The sequence below is a fragment of the Berghia stephanieae genome, chromosome 8 (genome assembly GCF_034508935.2).
Source record: "Berghia stephanieae isolate SIO BIC M18660-M18661 chromosome 8, UCSD_Bste_1.3, whole genome shotgun sequence".
In the NCBI taxonomy this organism is placed as follows: domain Eukaryota; kingdom Metazoa; phylum Mollusca; class Gastropoda; order Nudibranchia; family Aeolidiidae; genus Berghia; species Berghia stephanieae.
The window spans coordinates 18,659,071-18,674,070 of NC_088367.1; the positions used below are offsets into that span (position 1 = coordinate 18,659,071).

General features: G+C 34.9%; 1 protein-coding gene across 1 annotated transcript in view; it reads left to right on the forward strand.

Moving 5' to 3' along the window:
• The first annotated feature begins 230 nt into the window (after window positions 1-230).
• The window catches only part of LOC144978301 (protein fuzzy homolog), a 97,511-nt gene continuing 82,741 nt past the window's right edge, over window positions 231-15,000 (forward strand). Inside the window, exons 1-2 of the mRNA XM_078924159.1 lie at window positions 231-293; window positions 10,379-10,502. Coding sequence (XP_078780285.1) covers window positions 10,425-10,502 — 78 coding nt within the window. The 5' untranslated portion in view covers window positions 231-293; window positions 10,379-10,424. The remainder of the gene's footprint in view (window positions 294-10,378; window positions 10,503-15,000) is intronic.

Genomic DNA, 15,000 nt, shown 5'->3' on the forward strand with positions numbered 1-15,000 from the left:
TAATGAAAAACAAGATAATTTTGAAATATTTTGGAGAATTTTCTTTTATTCATATTACTTAAAATCCTGTTTTATCATGTCAATGAGTTTTTTATTGTTACGATATCAAATTTACGTTGCCATTAGTAGTCTTACTGTTGAACTCACAGTTTTCTCAACTACTCAATACGTGCAATGCGTATTGTTTTCTGATTTCAACTCCAACTTTTTAATCCAGGGGAAATAACTATGAATATTCTGCTGCATTGTTTACAAATGGAGGATCCTTTGAATAGTTGTGGGATTATTGATGTGTAAGTTAAAATTTATATTTAAAAGATTATCGACTGTTTGTAATTAACCGCTTTGACATATTTGTGTGCGAGTCTGATATTATATTCTTGTGGTTTTGTGTTAGTGAATATTTTATCGAATCTTATAGACGAGATAAGAAGACTTGTACTTAAAAAACAAAATAAAAATTTGTAGTTGTAGAGTTTGAAATTTAATTACAACACAGTAATGCAGTGGTCGACTTCTAACTTTAAATTATCATTTTAAACTGCTCAACAAGAACAACCCCCCCCCCCACACACACACACACACACCTTACCTTCTACCTCCTCCTCGTCTTCTCCCCACCCCCCTTCTCCTCATCCTATTCATTCCTAGATAGTCATAGTCCCCCCCCCCCCCCCCCTTCAAATTCCTAGTAGGAGTCCTACCATTACGTCCTCTTTCTAGCACAAGTACCTTCTTCTTCTTCTTCTTCTTCTTCTTCTTCTTCTTCTTCTTCTTCTTCTTCTTCTTCTTCTTCTTCTTCTTCTTCTTCTTCTTCTTCTTCCTCTTCTCCTTTTTCTTTTTCTTCTTCACTTCCTTCTATTTCATATCCATTCCTCCATAGACCGTGTTCAATTCGCAAATAAATGTTAAAGTTAAAGCTTGATAAAAGAGTCACACAATTTTGGGTTGTTTCAAACTGTATAAACCGGTCTGCTTTGTTATTGGAAAAGCCTTAATTCTGCAATAATTGCTATTTAAAGGTGGTATAGTATAGTATACATAAATATCAGATGGAACATTTGAAACTCTCCGACAGTCCATTTTACTGTTTTCCACTTGCGTTCTAAAATTATTTATCTTGTTGATATTGATCAAGTAGAATTTTGCTCAGACTACAACTGGAGTTTATTTTTTAGATGAGATAATCTTCCAAGTATTTAACAATTTGAAAAACAAAACAAATTAAGCCAAGTGGCATATATTCTGTGGTTATTAGGCCTTTAATTGCATTTCTTTTGAATTACCCCCCCCCCCCCGGTTTCTGCTTCCAATTTTCTATCTGGTAATAATTACAATTAAATCATTATCATTAATTATCATTAAAGATTTAATAGCAAAGGGCTCCTTATAATTATGACTTAAACGGTAGAGCATTTGTTTCAGAAAAAGAGGGACCCTGATTTCAAAACTAGATTGAGCTATCCGTTCTGTCTTCTAATAGTGACTGGATAGTTGGGTTTGTTTGATCTCTTATTTTATTTTATTTTATGTGCGGCTATGTGGTCTTGTGGTATGACACTCGCTTTCAGATCCGAAGGCCCTGGGTTAGAGCCTCACGCTCAGCGCATAGTTGAATCCTTGGAGAAGGCTCTTTACTCACTTTCTCTCACCGTACTCAGGTGTAAAATGAGTACCTGGCCGTTAGCAGCGTTGTCTTTGTCTGAAAAATTGTAATATCGCCTAACAGGCAGAATGTCCCGTCCTACATGTTAAATGTTGCTGTTGACCAGGGACCCTTGTAAAGCGCTTTGAGCACATTTAGTGGATATTGCGCTATATAAAGCTCAATTTTGTTTTTATTATTTTATCTGCTCATACTGTTATTGACCAATAATGCTGTTTTCAAAAGAAAGCAATATTAGAAACATTAGAGGGAAGTATTACAACTAATTATAATGTTTTCATTGAAAACGGCTTTATATATGGTGTGAGTGGGTAATGATGTGTTCTGCATGAAAAAAAAAATTATTTAATGCCCCTTACGAGAAAAAGAATGAAATATTTTGAAGAGTAATGTGTTTATTAAAGTATGCAGAGAACTTACTGACCTATTTGATATATTGGAAAATGGGAATCATATTTATTTTTTTCATTTTATTCCTTTGCTTTTAATCGCACACCTTGTACCCAAATTGCAAGATTAAAATGACAAATTCATGTGACATGTATCCAGCACACTGCAGTCTGCTTTAAGTCCACAAGTTTGTTGACATAAAGCAAGGTTGACTTTATCCAAATTTAAGGGAAACAATTTGAGAACTAAAAATAATGTGTATGTTGTTCATTATATTGCTGCTATGTGGTCTTATGGGTATGACACCCGCCTTCAGATCAGATGGTGCTGGGTTTGAGTTCCGCTTTGAGTGATGAATAATTGAGTCCTTGGAAAAGGCTCTCTAATCACATTCTCAACTGTTCTCAGGTGTAAAATGAGTGCCTGGCCATTAGCAGCGTTATCGAAAATAAAATTGTAATATTGCCAAACAGGCATCATGTCTCGTACTTCGTGTTAAGTGTTGCTATTGGCCAGGGAACCCTCGTAAAGCATTTTGAGCATGTTTAGTGGATATTGTGCTATATAAAAGCTCAGGATTTTTTTTGGTTTGTTTTTGTTTGTGGATATTAACGATAAAGAAAATTCTCATTGCTGTTACAGCAATATCTTGCAGGATTTGTCATCATATATTGTCACAATTGGTTCCGAGTTTTTGTTTTTTTTAAATTGTCTCCTTGGTACTGTTCACTCTGCTTAATCACACATCTGTTAATTGCACACTCTGCTTATACGCTACACATTCCCGAAACGGACAGAATTTTTTCTATACAATTGCTCCGATTAATCGCACACCATCTCCGCTTAATCACTACACTTTGATTGCAGAGACAATCAACAGCCATATGAAATCAACAATACTCTTCCTGTTCCACACAACTTTTCGGCTGAAGCATTCAATCAATTCTATACAATGGACAACAATATACCCATCAGTGGTGGACTGGCATCTCAGGAGCTACTGAGCTCTGTTCAGCCACACGCCTGGATCATGAAGATAAGGATGACTCATCGGAATGTGACAAACCACCTCTGACAAACACTGAAAAACTTGACATGGTGGACAAATAATGCTGCAAATCTAAGAAGAACGCTTGACAGATGATCTACATTAGCAAGATTGGAGACAAAGGTTTATAAACAATTTTCATAGAATAGAAAGCAATCAATGCTTCACGATTATTGTTCTTAAAAACAATTATGTTATATTTTGTTGTGTGTCAAACATGAAATGAAATGAAAAAAAAATAAATTTAATAACCAAAAACAAACAAACAAAAAAATCAAAAATAAATTAATTGATTAATAAAAATTAAGAAACAAACATTCTCATGAGGCCATGTCTTGAATATGACAGTCCGAAGCCCATAGAAAATCCAGAATGGAAGGTCCTACATGAATTGCACATAAAAGCTGGGGCTCAGATGCTATTATTAGCTTCTCCGCTTATTCGCACACTCCGCTTAATCAACACACATAGCCAAACTCCTGGGGTAGTGTGATTAAGCGAAGTCGACTGTATTTCATTTTTCGGAGTTGGGGCTGTTGGTGTATTATTATCATAGTCATTGTGGTCGATTGGAGAGGGGGGGGGGGGGGAGGGGGGTGGTTTGGGTGTTTGTTTGTTTTTTTTGTTTTGTTTTTTTTTGGGGGGGGGCGTTGTTGTTTTTGTTACTTCTTTTTTATAATTTGATTTGATTTTCATTTATTGTTTTCTGCTTATCTTCATGGTGATTGAGCAGACCGTAAGGCCAGTTTTATGATGTTGTTTTTATTTTTGCCGTGAGCATGCTTGTCTCCAAGGAAATGAATGACTACAGTATGTGTACTGGTAGTGGTGTTACCCGCCTAAATTACTACCCAGGTATAACCCGGGTAGTAACCAAGAAATAAACTGGGATGATGATTAGAAGTATTTAATGAATTAAGTTTAAATTATTTAAGTATCTATGTCCTTAAAATCTTTATTTTATTTGTTACAAATACCATGGAATAATAATTGATTAAAACTAGGTTTTTAAAAAGATCATTTTAGCGTATAACTACCCTGGCGTGCACTTTTTTAGATCATTTTAGCGTATAACTACCCTGGCGTGCACATTTCTGCAGGTCTCACAACCGAATGCCATAATGGGCTTGATTTAGTATTGTTGTAATGGGCAATATTTTGAGAAATATTAATTCAGACTGATTCAGCTGTATTGTTCTAATTGTGACAAAGATTTCAGCATTGGAAATCAAAAGTTTATAAAACTCTCCCATTTATTTTTACAAGTGGAAAGTGGTTTTAAGAGTTGAATTTTTTTACTATAACTGTTTTGGTGTTTGAATTATAGGCTGACTGCATATTACGCATTATGGGCAAACAATTATGCGATTTATAAATGCCTTGCTTTGTAAAGTCTGGGTGTTATATAGAGGTAATGATAGGCATCTTTTTAAAAATGTATTGAGATTTGTTTCTGTGTGTGCATATCATATGCATTTATTTGTCCACAAACCAAAGAAATCAATTGAGAAATAAATATCAGACATCACTTTCACCTTTTTTTTTTTCATTGATTAGAGAATCACTTTGATTTTTTAAAGGAATTCATTACAGAATCATTTATTTACCCAAAGAGGTAAATAATGTCTTACAAAAATGATTTTGCCCAATTATATCATGGGAATATATATGACAACAAGTGTCTGTTTGAATTTAGGTCAAATAAATTCGTCACACACACACACATACACACGCGCGCGCGCACACACACAGATACACACACACACACACACACACATACATGCACACGCACACATAGAAGTGTGTAGATTAGACAATACACTTTGGTCTTTTCCTTTCTGTCATTGATCATGATGTACATTTTGAAAAAATAGCATAAATATCATCATTTTATTACTATTTATTGTTCTCTAATTGATATTCAAATTTATTCATGTCTATTAATTATTGGAAGTCTGATGGTTCCGCATTTGCATATCAATCGCTGCTGCAATCAGATTTTTTTTTGGAGAGGTATGGGGGTTTTTTTTGTTTCTTTTTTTTTTACTTTTTTGACCAGCGTGTCATGATAGCAAGTCAGTAGCTGGGTTACTCAAATTTGGTAGAAAGTACTTTGCGATAGATAAGCATCTTCTCCAAAGAGTATCTAGCAATAAACTGTCCATGAAATTTGAATGCTATAGAAAGCACGATAAACTCCAGCTTTATCTCAGCAAATGGCTTTGAATTTTTTTATATTTTTAAAAATATCAATTCTGACTCAACATCTCAAAACAGTGATGAATTCGACTCAGAAAAGCGAATTAAGAATTTAACGATAAGATATCCAAACTTTGAAATATTTTTTTCCAATGTAAGAAATTGTATTTATTATTCTCCGCCATGACGAATTGAAATCAACCCCAAGTTTTATATTTGTGGATATATGATTCAATCCAATCCAAAATATTGGCTGCTTCATGTGATGAAGTTTAACGCAACTACACAGGTGTGGTGGTATATATATATATTATATATATATATATATATATATATATATATATATTATATATATATATATATATATAATTATATAATGTCAATGCCACCCCACCACACCTGTATATATATGTATATATATATATATATATATATATATATATATATATATATATATATATATATATATATATTGGTTTTAACTCACTCAACCCTAACACTGACTATATCCGTAGTTTACCCGGGGTTACTTTTACCCCATGCCTCTTCATTACATTTTTCTGAGACAAATTATAGGTGTAGTATCAAAGCTAATGTTATTAGTTTTTTTTTTCATGTTTCTAGTTGAATAAAACTATCTATGTACATGCTCATTTTTAATACATTTTTTCCATTTTTGAAAAGTAGCAAAAAGCTCTAGGATTGAGTGAGTTAAACTGGTCGAGATAATTATAGAATATTGTTATCATATTCAATTTCCAGCTCCTATTCATCCCGAAATAATCCCGCTGTAAGACGATAGGTCACTATGGATATCAATTGAAAAGTTTTGGAAAATTGTTTAGTTTGAAAAAATTTATCAGTAAATTAACGTATGTGTCGTAACTATTATGTTATGCGCTTATCTAAAATACTCACAATATCCGTCAGCCAGATATAACGAAGCAACACATAAAACTTTGTGTAACCTTAAATGTTGATAGTCTGATTGATATTATTTTGTGAGAACTTGTCATGTAAATGGCTGTCTGAAAACAATAACAAAGAGCTGAGTGACGTTAATTTTATTTCTTCTACAGCGATATGCAATTTAAAAAAGGCAGCGATTAAAAATTGAAACATAACCGCTTGGAACGTGGAATAACAAATTGTATGTTCTTTAGGCCAATACCAGGTGAACGCAAGTGAAAAATCAGGTTACCGTTTCCTGGGTACCAGAAATGGAGTTTTTTTTTTTTTAAACTGTGAGTAATATTCATATTTGATTCAATCATCTTGTACAATCAAGGGCGAAAATGAAAGCTTGACTTGGCATCTGATCTCCGTATATTGTTGGCCTTCATTGCGAAAATGTATCTCTCTCTCTCTCTCTCTCTCTCTCTCTCTCTCTCTCTCTCTCTCTCTCTCTCTCTCTCTCTCTCTCTCTCTCTACCTCTCTCTCTCTCTCTCCCTCTCTCTCTCTCTTTCTCTCTCTCGCTTTCGCTCTCTCTCTCCCTCTCTCTCTCTCTCTCTCTCTCTCTCTCTCTCTCTCTCTCTCCGTGTGTGTGTGTGTGTGTGTGTGTGTGTCTAGATCAAAACATTAAAATAATATAATATGTAGAGGTTAGAGTAAAATTTAACTTCGACTATAAAAACATTAAACTTATATTTTGTTATTGTTTTTTGTTTGAAACTTTAAAATCAACGTAAAAACAGATAACGGCAAAATTAATCCTTTTAAAAGAATTTATTGACTTGGACAAATTCAATTTTGATTATTTAAAAAAAAAATCTTTTCTTATTTCTAGCCGATGATATTGTTGATCGCATTATGCAATCTATACACAGTCCCGTACAAAATCTATTTAACCCTTTCGTATAAATTTTAAGATTACTCAACACAAGAAGCCAAACAAATAGGGTAATCCAAATACGTAATAATACACTATATTTTTTTAAAAGACAAAAGAACCTAAAATCATTCCAGCATAAATATTACGACGACCCAACATTAATATCGTATTATTTAATGTCTAATAATTTCCATAAAATGCCAATTTGAATGTTAATAAAACTGGAAACAATAAGGAGGCATTATCTCATTGTTGGAGCTATTGTGAAGGAAAAGCTGTCGTAACATCCCAATACAATAGGACTGAACATTAATCTAATCTTTTTGCTATACGGGAATGTTGTGTGGAGAAAAGAACCGTTTGGATATTCCATTCGATTGAAAACAAACGCAAACCTCTTCATAATGGCGATGGATTGTTCTATAACAATGCGGATGGAGGTGATCCCTATTGCAGGACCATAATGAAACCCTATACAATACAAGGCTTTATCCTTCATCTTCCACCGTCACAAAGGCAGGGTGATTTTCAATAAAGCCGTTTATGACAATGAAATGTTTAAGAAAAGAGATTTAAATTTTCATATTATTGCATTGTTTTCTTATCACAACCGCTTTTATTGTCGTCCTCATCCACGTCGTCGGCAGAAAAACAATTTTTAACAAACTTAACCACTGTTGTAATAAGCAGAGCAAAAGCTAAATACAAGAGGGGGATGATTTAGAATTTATTCTCCTTATCGCCAGATTAACTCACTCAATCCTAGAGATTTTTGCTACTTTTCAAAATTAGAAAAATGTGTATTAAAAGTAAGCATGTGCATAGATAGTTTTATTCAAATCCCATTAACATGTAAAAAAATTAAGAGCATTAGCGTTGATACTACGCATATAATTTGTCTCAGAAAAGTAATAAATAGGCATGGGGTAAAAGTAACCGGGTAAACAACGGATATAGTCGGTGTTAGGGTTGAGTGAGTTAACTCACTCGATCCTAGAGATTTCTGCTACTTTTCAAAATAAGAAAAAATGTGTATTAAAAGTAAGCATGTGCATAGATAGTTTTATTCAAATCCCATTAACATGTATAAAAATTAAGAGCATTAGCGTTGATACTACGCATATAAATAGGCATGGGGTAAAAGTAGCCCCGGGTATACTTACGGATATAGTCGGTGTTAGGGTTTGAGTGAGTTAAACAACAACTGAAGCTAAACGGAGTTGTAAAGTAATGATGATAATAATATGGATAAGCTTTTATATAAATTGAATTTTAAATACAACATAGGGCCCAGTGGCTATTGTTGTCGTTCTTCTGTCCGAAGACGAAATACATTATTTATTTATGGCCCATCCTCCCAAAACAGTATTATTTTGGACTCAACGTGATGCTTGTCATTGGATTATAAGGGAAGCCTAAACCCATATAACATAATTTGACTTTAAATAATGCCTTTATACGTAGAAATAACGAATTTGACGCCACTCAGCTGATTGCATCACTGCTGGACTGTTCTCTCTCTCTCTCTCTCTCTCTCTCTCTCTCTCTCTCTCTCTCTCTCTCTCTCTCTCTCTCTCTCTCTCTCGTAGTCATTATTTTTTAGACATCCTGTTCGTGATAAGTACTTACTAAATTATATTAATCAGACTATAAACTTTTAGGTTACACACAGTATTGTGTGTTGGGATGCTATATTTAGCTGGCGGATGTTGTGAATATTTTACCTATACGCATGGCATCAATTGAGGAGAGAGAGTTATTTTGTCTTTTAAACTTCGAAAACTTCAATTTCCTTATTCTGATTATATAATTTACTAATTAAAACTCTATTGTCTTCCCTTAATTCATTTATTGTTCATAACTCCAGATTATACGATGGGTCACATTCAATGTGCTCTTACCTGCTGTTCTGATAACCCAATTCATTATGGGCTCATTGTTGTAATGGAAATTTCCAAAAAAAAATGACGGAAAATATTATCCATTAATACAACAATGTTTAACTATGTTAACTAGTGGGTTCGGATGTCAGACCTGCATATAGCTACACGTCGGTCACATTTATTCATTAGGCAAACATATAACACAGAAACATGCAACAAAGAATTCAAAACAAAAATAAACAATAATAATCGATGTTAATGAAATCATAATTTTATACTTTTTTAATTTAACCAAAAAAGGGGTTTGATAAAAAAAAAAAAGTTCAGGGTAAAAATTTGCAAGCAGAAAATTCGGATGTCAGACCTGTATATATGTAAACGTCGGTCACATTTATTCATTATGCAAACACATAACCCACAAACACGCAACAAAAATACCAAACAGAAATAAACGATAACAACCGATGTTAACGAAATCTTAATTTGATAGAGCTTTAATTTAAGCAGAAAAAGGATTTGATAAAAAAGTTCAGGTTTAAAATTCACAAGTAGAAAATAACCGAGTGTTTAAAACAATGCCACATTATATTATTCGTTTTATATGACGTCATGTTTTTGTTGCAAATTATCGCAAACAAATGAGTTAATCATGATATTGCCTTCCATTAGCCACAAAACAAAACCGATATTGACGACAATAGAAATTTTAAAAGTAAATAAAAGCAGCAACCGAAAAACAAACAGCGAATATAAAGAGAGAATCTAACAAATGGCAAGAGCGATAATTAAACATTTTGGTAATCAAGTTAAATGAACAAATTCTCATTGTTAAAATTATAATCATAATATAATCAATCTACAACCTCCCATTGTTTGAAATCATCAGCACATTATTATGAATGAGAATCAACTCAAGGTTCTTTTTAAGAGCGGGTAGAAATTAATTAGTTTTAAATGGAATAAAACGCAACAAAGACTGATTAGTAGAACTCAGAAAAATATCGTGTTTACCGTATTATGATCAGATAAGTGGCGTAACGAGAAACCTGTTTTATTACAAAAGAAAAAGCAAATGAATTAATTAATACAAAACAAAACAAATAAGACATCATCATCATCATCATCATTTCTCTTCTTCTTCTTCTTCTTCTTCTTCTTCTTCTTCTTCTTCTTCTTCTTCTTCTTCTTCTTCTTCTTCTTCTTCTTCTTCTTCTTCTTCTTCGTCGTCTTCTACTTCTTCTAGCGTCTTATCCAAAGGAAAGCAAGCAATACGTTAAATGCTACAAAAACTAAGATAAGCCGTGGTTGTCTGTGATTTAAACACATAATATTATTATGTACTCGATTTCTGTCATTCCAGAATGTTGCCAATCTTCTCCCGGTGAGTGTCAGGAAGTGACGTCACAATGGCGGGCTACCTGATTTGCCTGACCAGTGGCAGTGGTATTCCTGTCTTCACAAGGTCTGTTGGAAACGTGAAGCCAGTAAGTGTTTGATAATAACTATGGTACTAATACTAGTGATGATGATGGTGTTGGTGTTGGTGGTGGAGGTGATGGTCATGATGATGATGATGATGATCACCACGATAATAATGATAAATATACTATTTTTATATTTTTTATGTAGCACAATATCCATCAAACGTGCTCAAATCACTTTACAATTGTTCCCTATTCAACAGCAACTCGTAACATGTAGAATGAGACATGAAGCCTGTTAGGCGATCTTGCAATTTTTTTCCGGACTCAACTATGCTCCGAGCGAGGGTCGAATGAACACTCGCTTCACACGCAAAAGGCACCAAAATCGATCCCGGATGCAGTCGAGATTTTTTCTGATCCAGCAATGAATGGGTAGTCGGGCCTGTTAGATCTGGCGGAAAGTAATTTTGCGATAGAAACAATTGCCATTGTCCGTTTCACTCTATAGAAACCTGGATAAACTCTAGCTCCATGGACTATGCGGCTCTAAAAGACTACTATAATACCATATTGTTGAGACGATGGGCCAGAATGAAAAAACTTTGGCTCAATTTTTCCTCTCTATTCGTGAGAATGAATACAGAAAACATAAAAAGTAGAAGAGCCATTTCTTAGCTTTTTAACCTGAACAAATATGACATTTTCTCCGGCTTTAAAAAAAAAATTGCTGGCTGACCTTAGTTGATTCAAAAAAAAAAAAAGATAGGTTTGTGTAGCGTCTAGTGAGTTGTTAGTAGAGCTCAAAGAAACAAGTTATTTCATTGGTTGAACTATTGAATACAACTCACGATTTGTTTTCTTTTGTGGCAAAAGGCTGGCATTTTGACGTCATTTGTTGGTCAGTGTCAGGCTATAACTTTACGATGACTACGCTAGGACCTACAACGATTTATCTCTTTTGACGTCATTTTTTAGGTTTGTGCAGCGCCAAGTGAATTATCTTTAGTAGTGCTTAATACTCTTCAACAGTCGTAACGTCACTTCCTTCCTAATGACGCATGGTAACTTAGTAACACTGGCTCTAAACTATCGGAACAATGGCGGACGACCGTATGAAATATTTCTCCTGCGAGCATAAAAGCGTATCCAGAGGGGAAAAAAACATAAATTTAATAATGTTTTGACTTTTGCACATTTTGATCACAAGGCATATGAAAAGTTCTAGCCAGCATGAAGGATAAAAAGTAATGATTTTATTTGTTTAGAACCAAGATGGCCGCCGTTCCCGGGCGGCGTGACATCAGACTACTGAATCCAATTAAGGAAACAAATGACCCCATTGGTTGAACAATTATTGAATACAACTCACGATTTGTTTTCTTTTGGTGGTCGTCTTTTGACGTATCGAGTATTTTGGTAAATGCCCGCCATGATTTTACGAAGGCGACGCACTGACCAAATAGATACAAGACGACAACCACCACAGTAAAATGAAAGGCGAGTTCGTTTTCAATGAGATCATGATATTATTTCGTTTCCTTGATCACTGATAATGACAATGGGCACGATCTATTTTACATTTCCCAGTGCTCGAGGTCATTGGCCACATTGCAAAGTGTGCTCAAAATGACTTACATAGTGAAAAGTGTTCACAGTTTGCGAACTATCCAACGTTACAATTATTATTGGTCTTTTCGCTCAGCATGACTCATGGGTATGTTTACAACTTTCATAAACAAAGCAACGTGTTTAGATACATTGAGAAATGTCCAATCGTTGTACAGCCACAAATCATGTGATCGATGACTTGGTTGGACGATAACATGAATAGAGATCGCTCCCATTCATTCATTTTTCACTTTCTTTTCGTGATTGTCGCCTTGTTTTCTGCGATAATTTTTCAGGAAGTGTCTGGGAAGGCTTGGGGAGAATCCCCTTCGGTTAACAAACTTAACAAACTTGGGCTTTTTTATAGAGCATTCTCCACTAAATGTGTTCAAAGCAAGGGATACCTCCCTAGATAACAGCAACAATTAACATGTAGGATTATACAGGACGCCTGTTATTATATTTATTTTTTCGACTAGACAACAATGCTAACGGTCAGTTACTTATTTTACACCTACGTACGCTGGGAGAATGTGAGTAAAGAGCCTTTCTCGAGGACTCAACTATGCATCGCTCAGAGCGGGACTCTAAGGCGAGTATTATACCGCATAGCCGCACAGGTTCAGGGTTTGTTGGTTCTTCATCCTTCCACAAGCTTATAACATAATTTATCTATCCCCCTATATCATAATTTGTCCTCTCCATGAGTCTTTGTGTCCCTCTGTGTCTGAAATCAGACCATTTGATTTTACCCAGGCCTTGTCTGGAATCTTTTGTAATGAGGGAAACGGGTAAATTTATATTTTTTGAGATTTATTTTTTTTATGTTCTTCCTTTTTATTCATCTGTCTTTTTAAAGATTTTAGTTTATTGATTTGTTGATAAGCATTTGTATACCATCTGAATTTACCCCATTTGGCCGGATCCTGTTTCAGCGTCTAGATTAATATTTTAGATGAATTTCAAACTTAAACATTCAGACGGGTGGCTTTTGTAACTACTTCTCTTCTCTGTTTGAATTAGTGTCCTTGGTCTCTCTTTCTCACGTATGCTTATAAATGCAAATCTAGTATCTAAATCACGTATCTACCTCTATTATACCTGTGCGGCTATGTGGCCTAGTGGTATGACACTCGCTTTCGGATCGGAAGGTCCTGGGTTCGAGCCTCGCGCTCGGCGCATAGTTGAGTCCTTGGAAAAGACTCTCTACTCACATTTTCTCACCGTACTCAGGTGTAAAATGAGTACCTGGCCGTTAACAGCGTTGTCTTTGTCCGAAAAATTGTAATATCACCTAACAGGCGCCATGTCCCGTATTACATGTTAAATTTTGCTGTTGACCAGGGACCCTTGTAAAGCGCTTTGAGCACATTTAGTGGATATCGCGCTATATAAAGCTCAATTTTTTTTCTCACGTATGCTTATAAATGCAAATCTAGTATCTACCTCTATTATGTAATGATATAAAAAATAGTGTTGCAACTGCGGCTTTGTGGTCTCTTGGTATGTAAGTCCCGGGTTCGAGAGTAGCCATCGTGATACGATGGCTACGGTTGGAGTCACTCTATGAGCGGCGCAAAGTTGAGTACTTGGAAAATGCTCTTTACTCGCGTTCTCTCATCATACTACTTAGTTTTAAAATGAGTACCTCACCATTACCGGCGTTGTCTCTGTCGAAAAAGTTATAATATCGTCTTATAGGCGCCATGTCTTGTTATACATGTTTAGTGTTGCTATTGGCTTGTGACCTGATTTAAATCGCTTTGAGCACGTTTAGTGAATATTGCATTTGGTTGGGGGGGGGGGGTAAATAGACTCAAAAAATGACATGGCAATCCTTTTCATCCTCATTCCGGAATCGAAAACTTTCTTCCCGCCAAACTTGGCTGCAGACATAATAAGTAGAAGTAGAACATAACGAATTATTATTGACCCTTTTCACCTCTTTTTCTAAGTCTTTGTATACATCATTATCTATACGGGTTGAGGGTCAGGGCGCAATGGGGTCAGAGGTTAAACTACTTGAATATCGTACAATAATAGTGATATTTGACCCCTTGCCTCAAAACGTTATTATGTCGGGATGACTGAGATGCTAAATATTGAATTTATAGCCAGAAATCTCAGACTTTCGTTGAGTTTGTTTTATTGAGAACAATGATCATCGTATTTTACAGTCTTAAATAGCGATAATTTATATTTCTAACCAGTGTAACTTCAATTTGACTTTTTAGAATCTGGTTCATTCCGACATTATACCGTTTCGACACGATAGGTCACATATGTTGACTTGCCCATGTTCTTGTTTAGCAAGTCGTTCATGATGGCGAATGAAGCGTCCGGTGGTGTTTTGTTTTTTTTTGAAATGTGAAGTCTTATTTATTATGTTTTGTCCCCACCCAAAGGAAGCGCCAATGTGTTCACTACGTTTTCCCATCCTGATTTGTTTTCGTTTGTTTTTTGTTTTTTGTTGTTTTTTTTTCTTTTTCCTGTTTTTTTTTTTTTTTTTTTGTCTGTTTTTTTTTTGTGTGTGGGGCTTTGTGGTTTAATGGTATAACACTCTCCTTTTGGATTGATAGGTCCAGGGTTCGATTCCCGCCCTGAGCGGCGCATATTTCTAAAAGGCCTTGTAAAGGGCTCTTTACTCACATTTTCTCACCGTACTCAAGTGTAAAATGAGTACCTGGCTATTAACAGCGGGTTGGGTTGGGTTTTTTATTTGTTGTTGTTGTTGTTGTTGATATTATATATATATATTTTTATTTTTTTTGGATTTGTTTTGTCTCATTGTTGTGTTTTTGTTTGATCGTTTGTTGTTGTTGTTGTTATTGTTGTTGTTGTTGTTGTTGTTGTTTTTGGTTGTTTTTTTAAGGGGGCGGGAGGGGGGGAGGAATTCAATGATAAGCAGACTTATATTGTATCATCGCCAAAGCTACTGACTGGTAAAGCT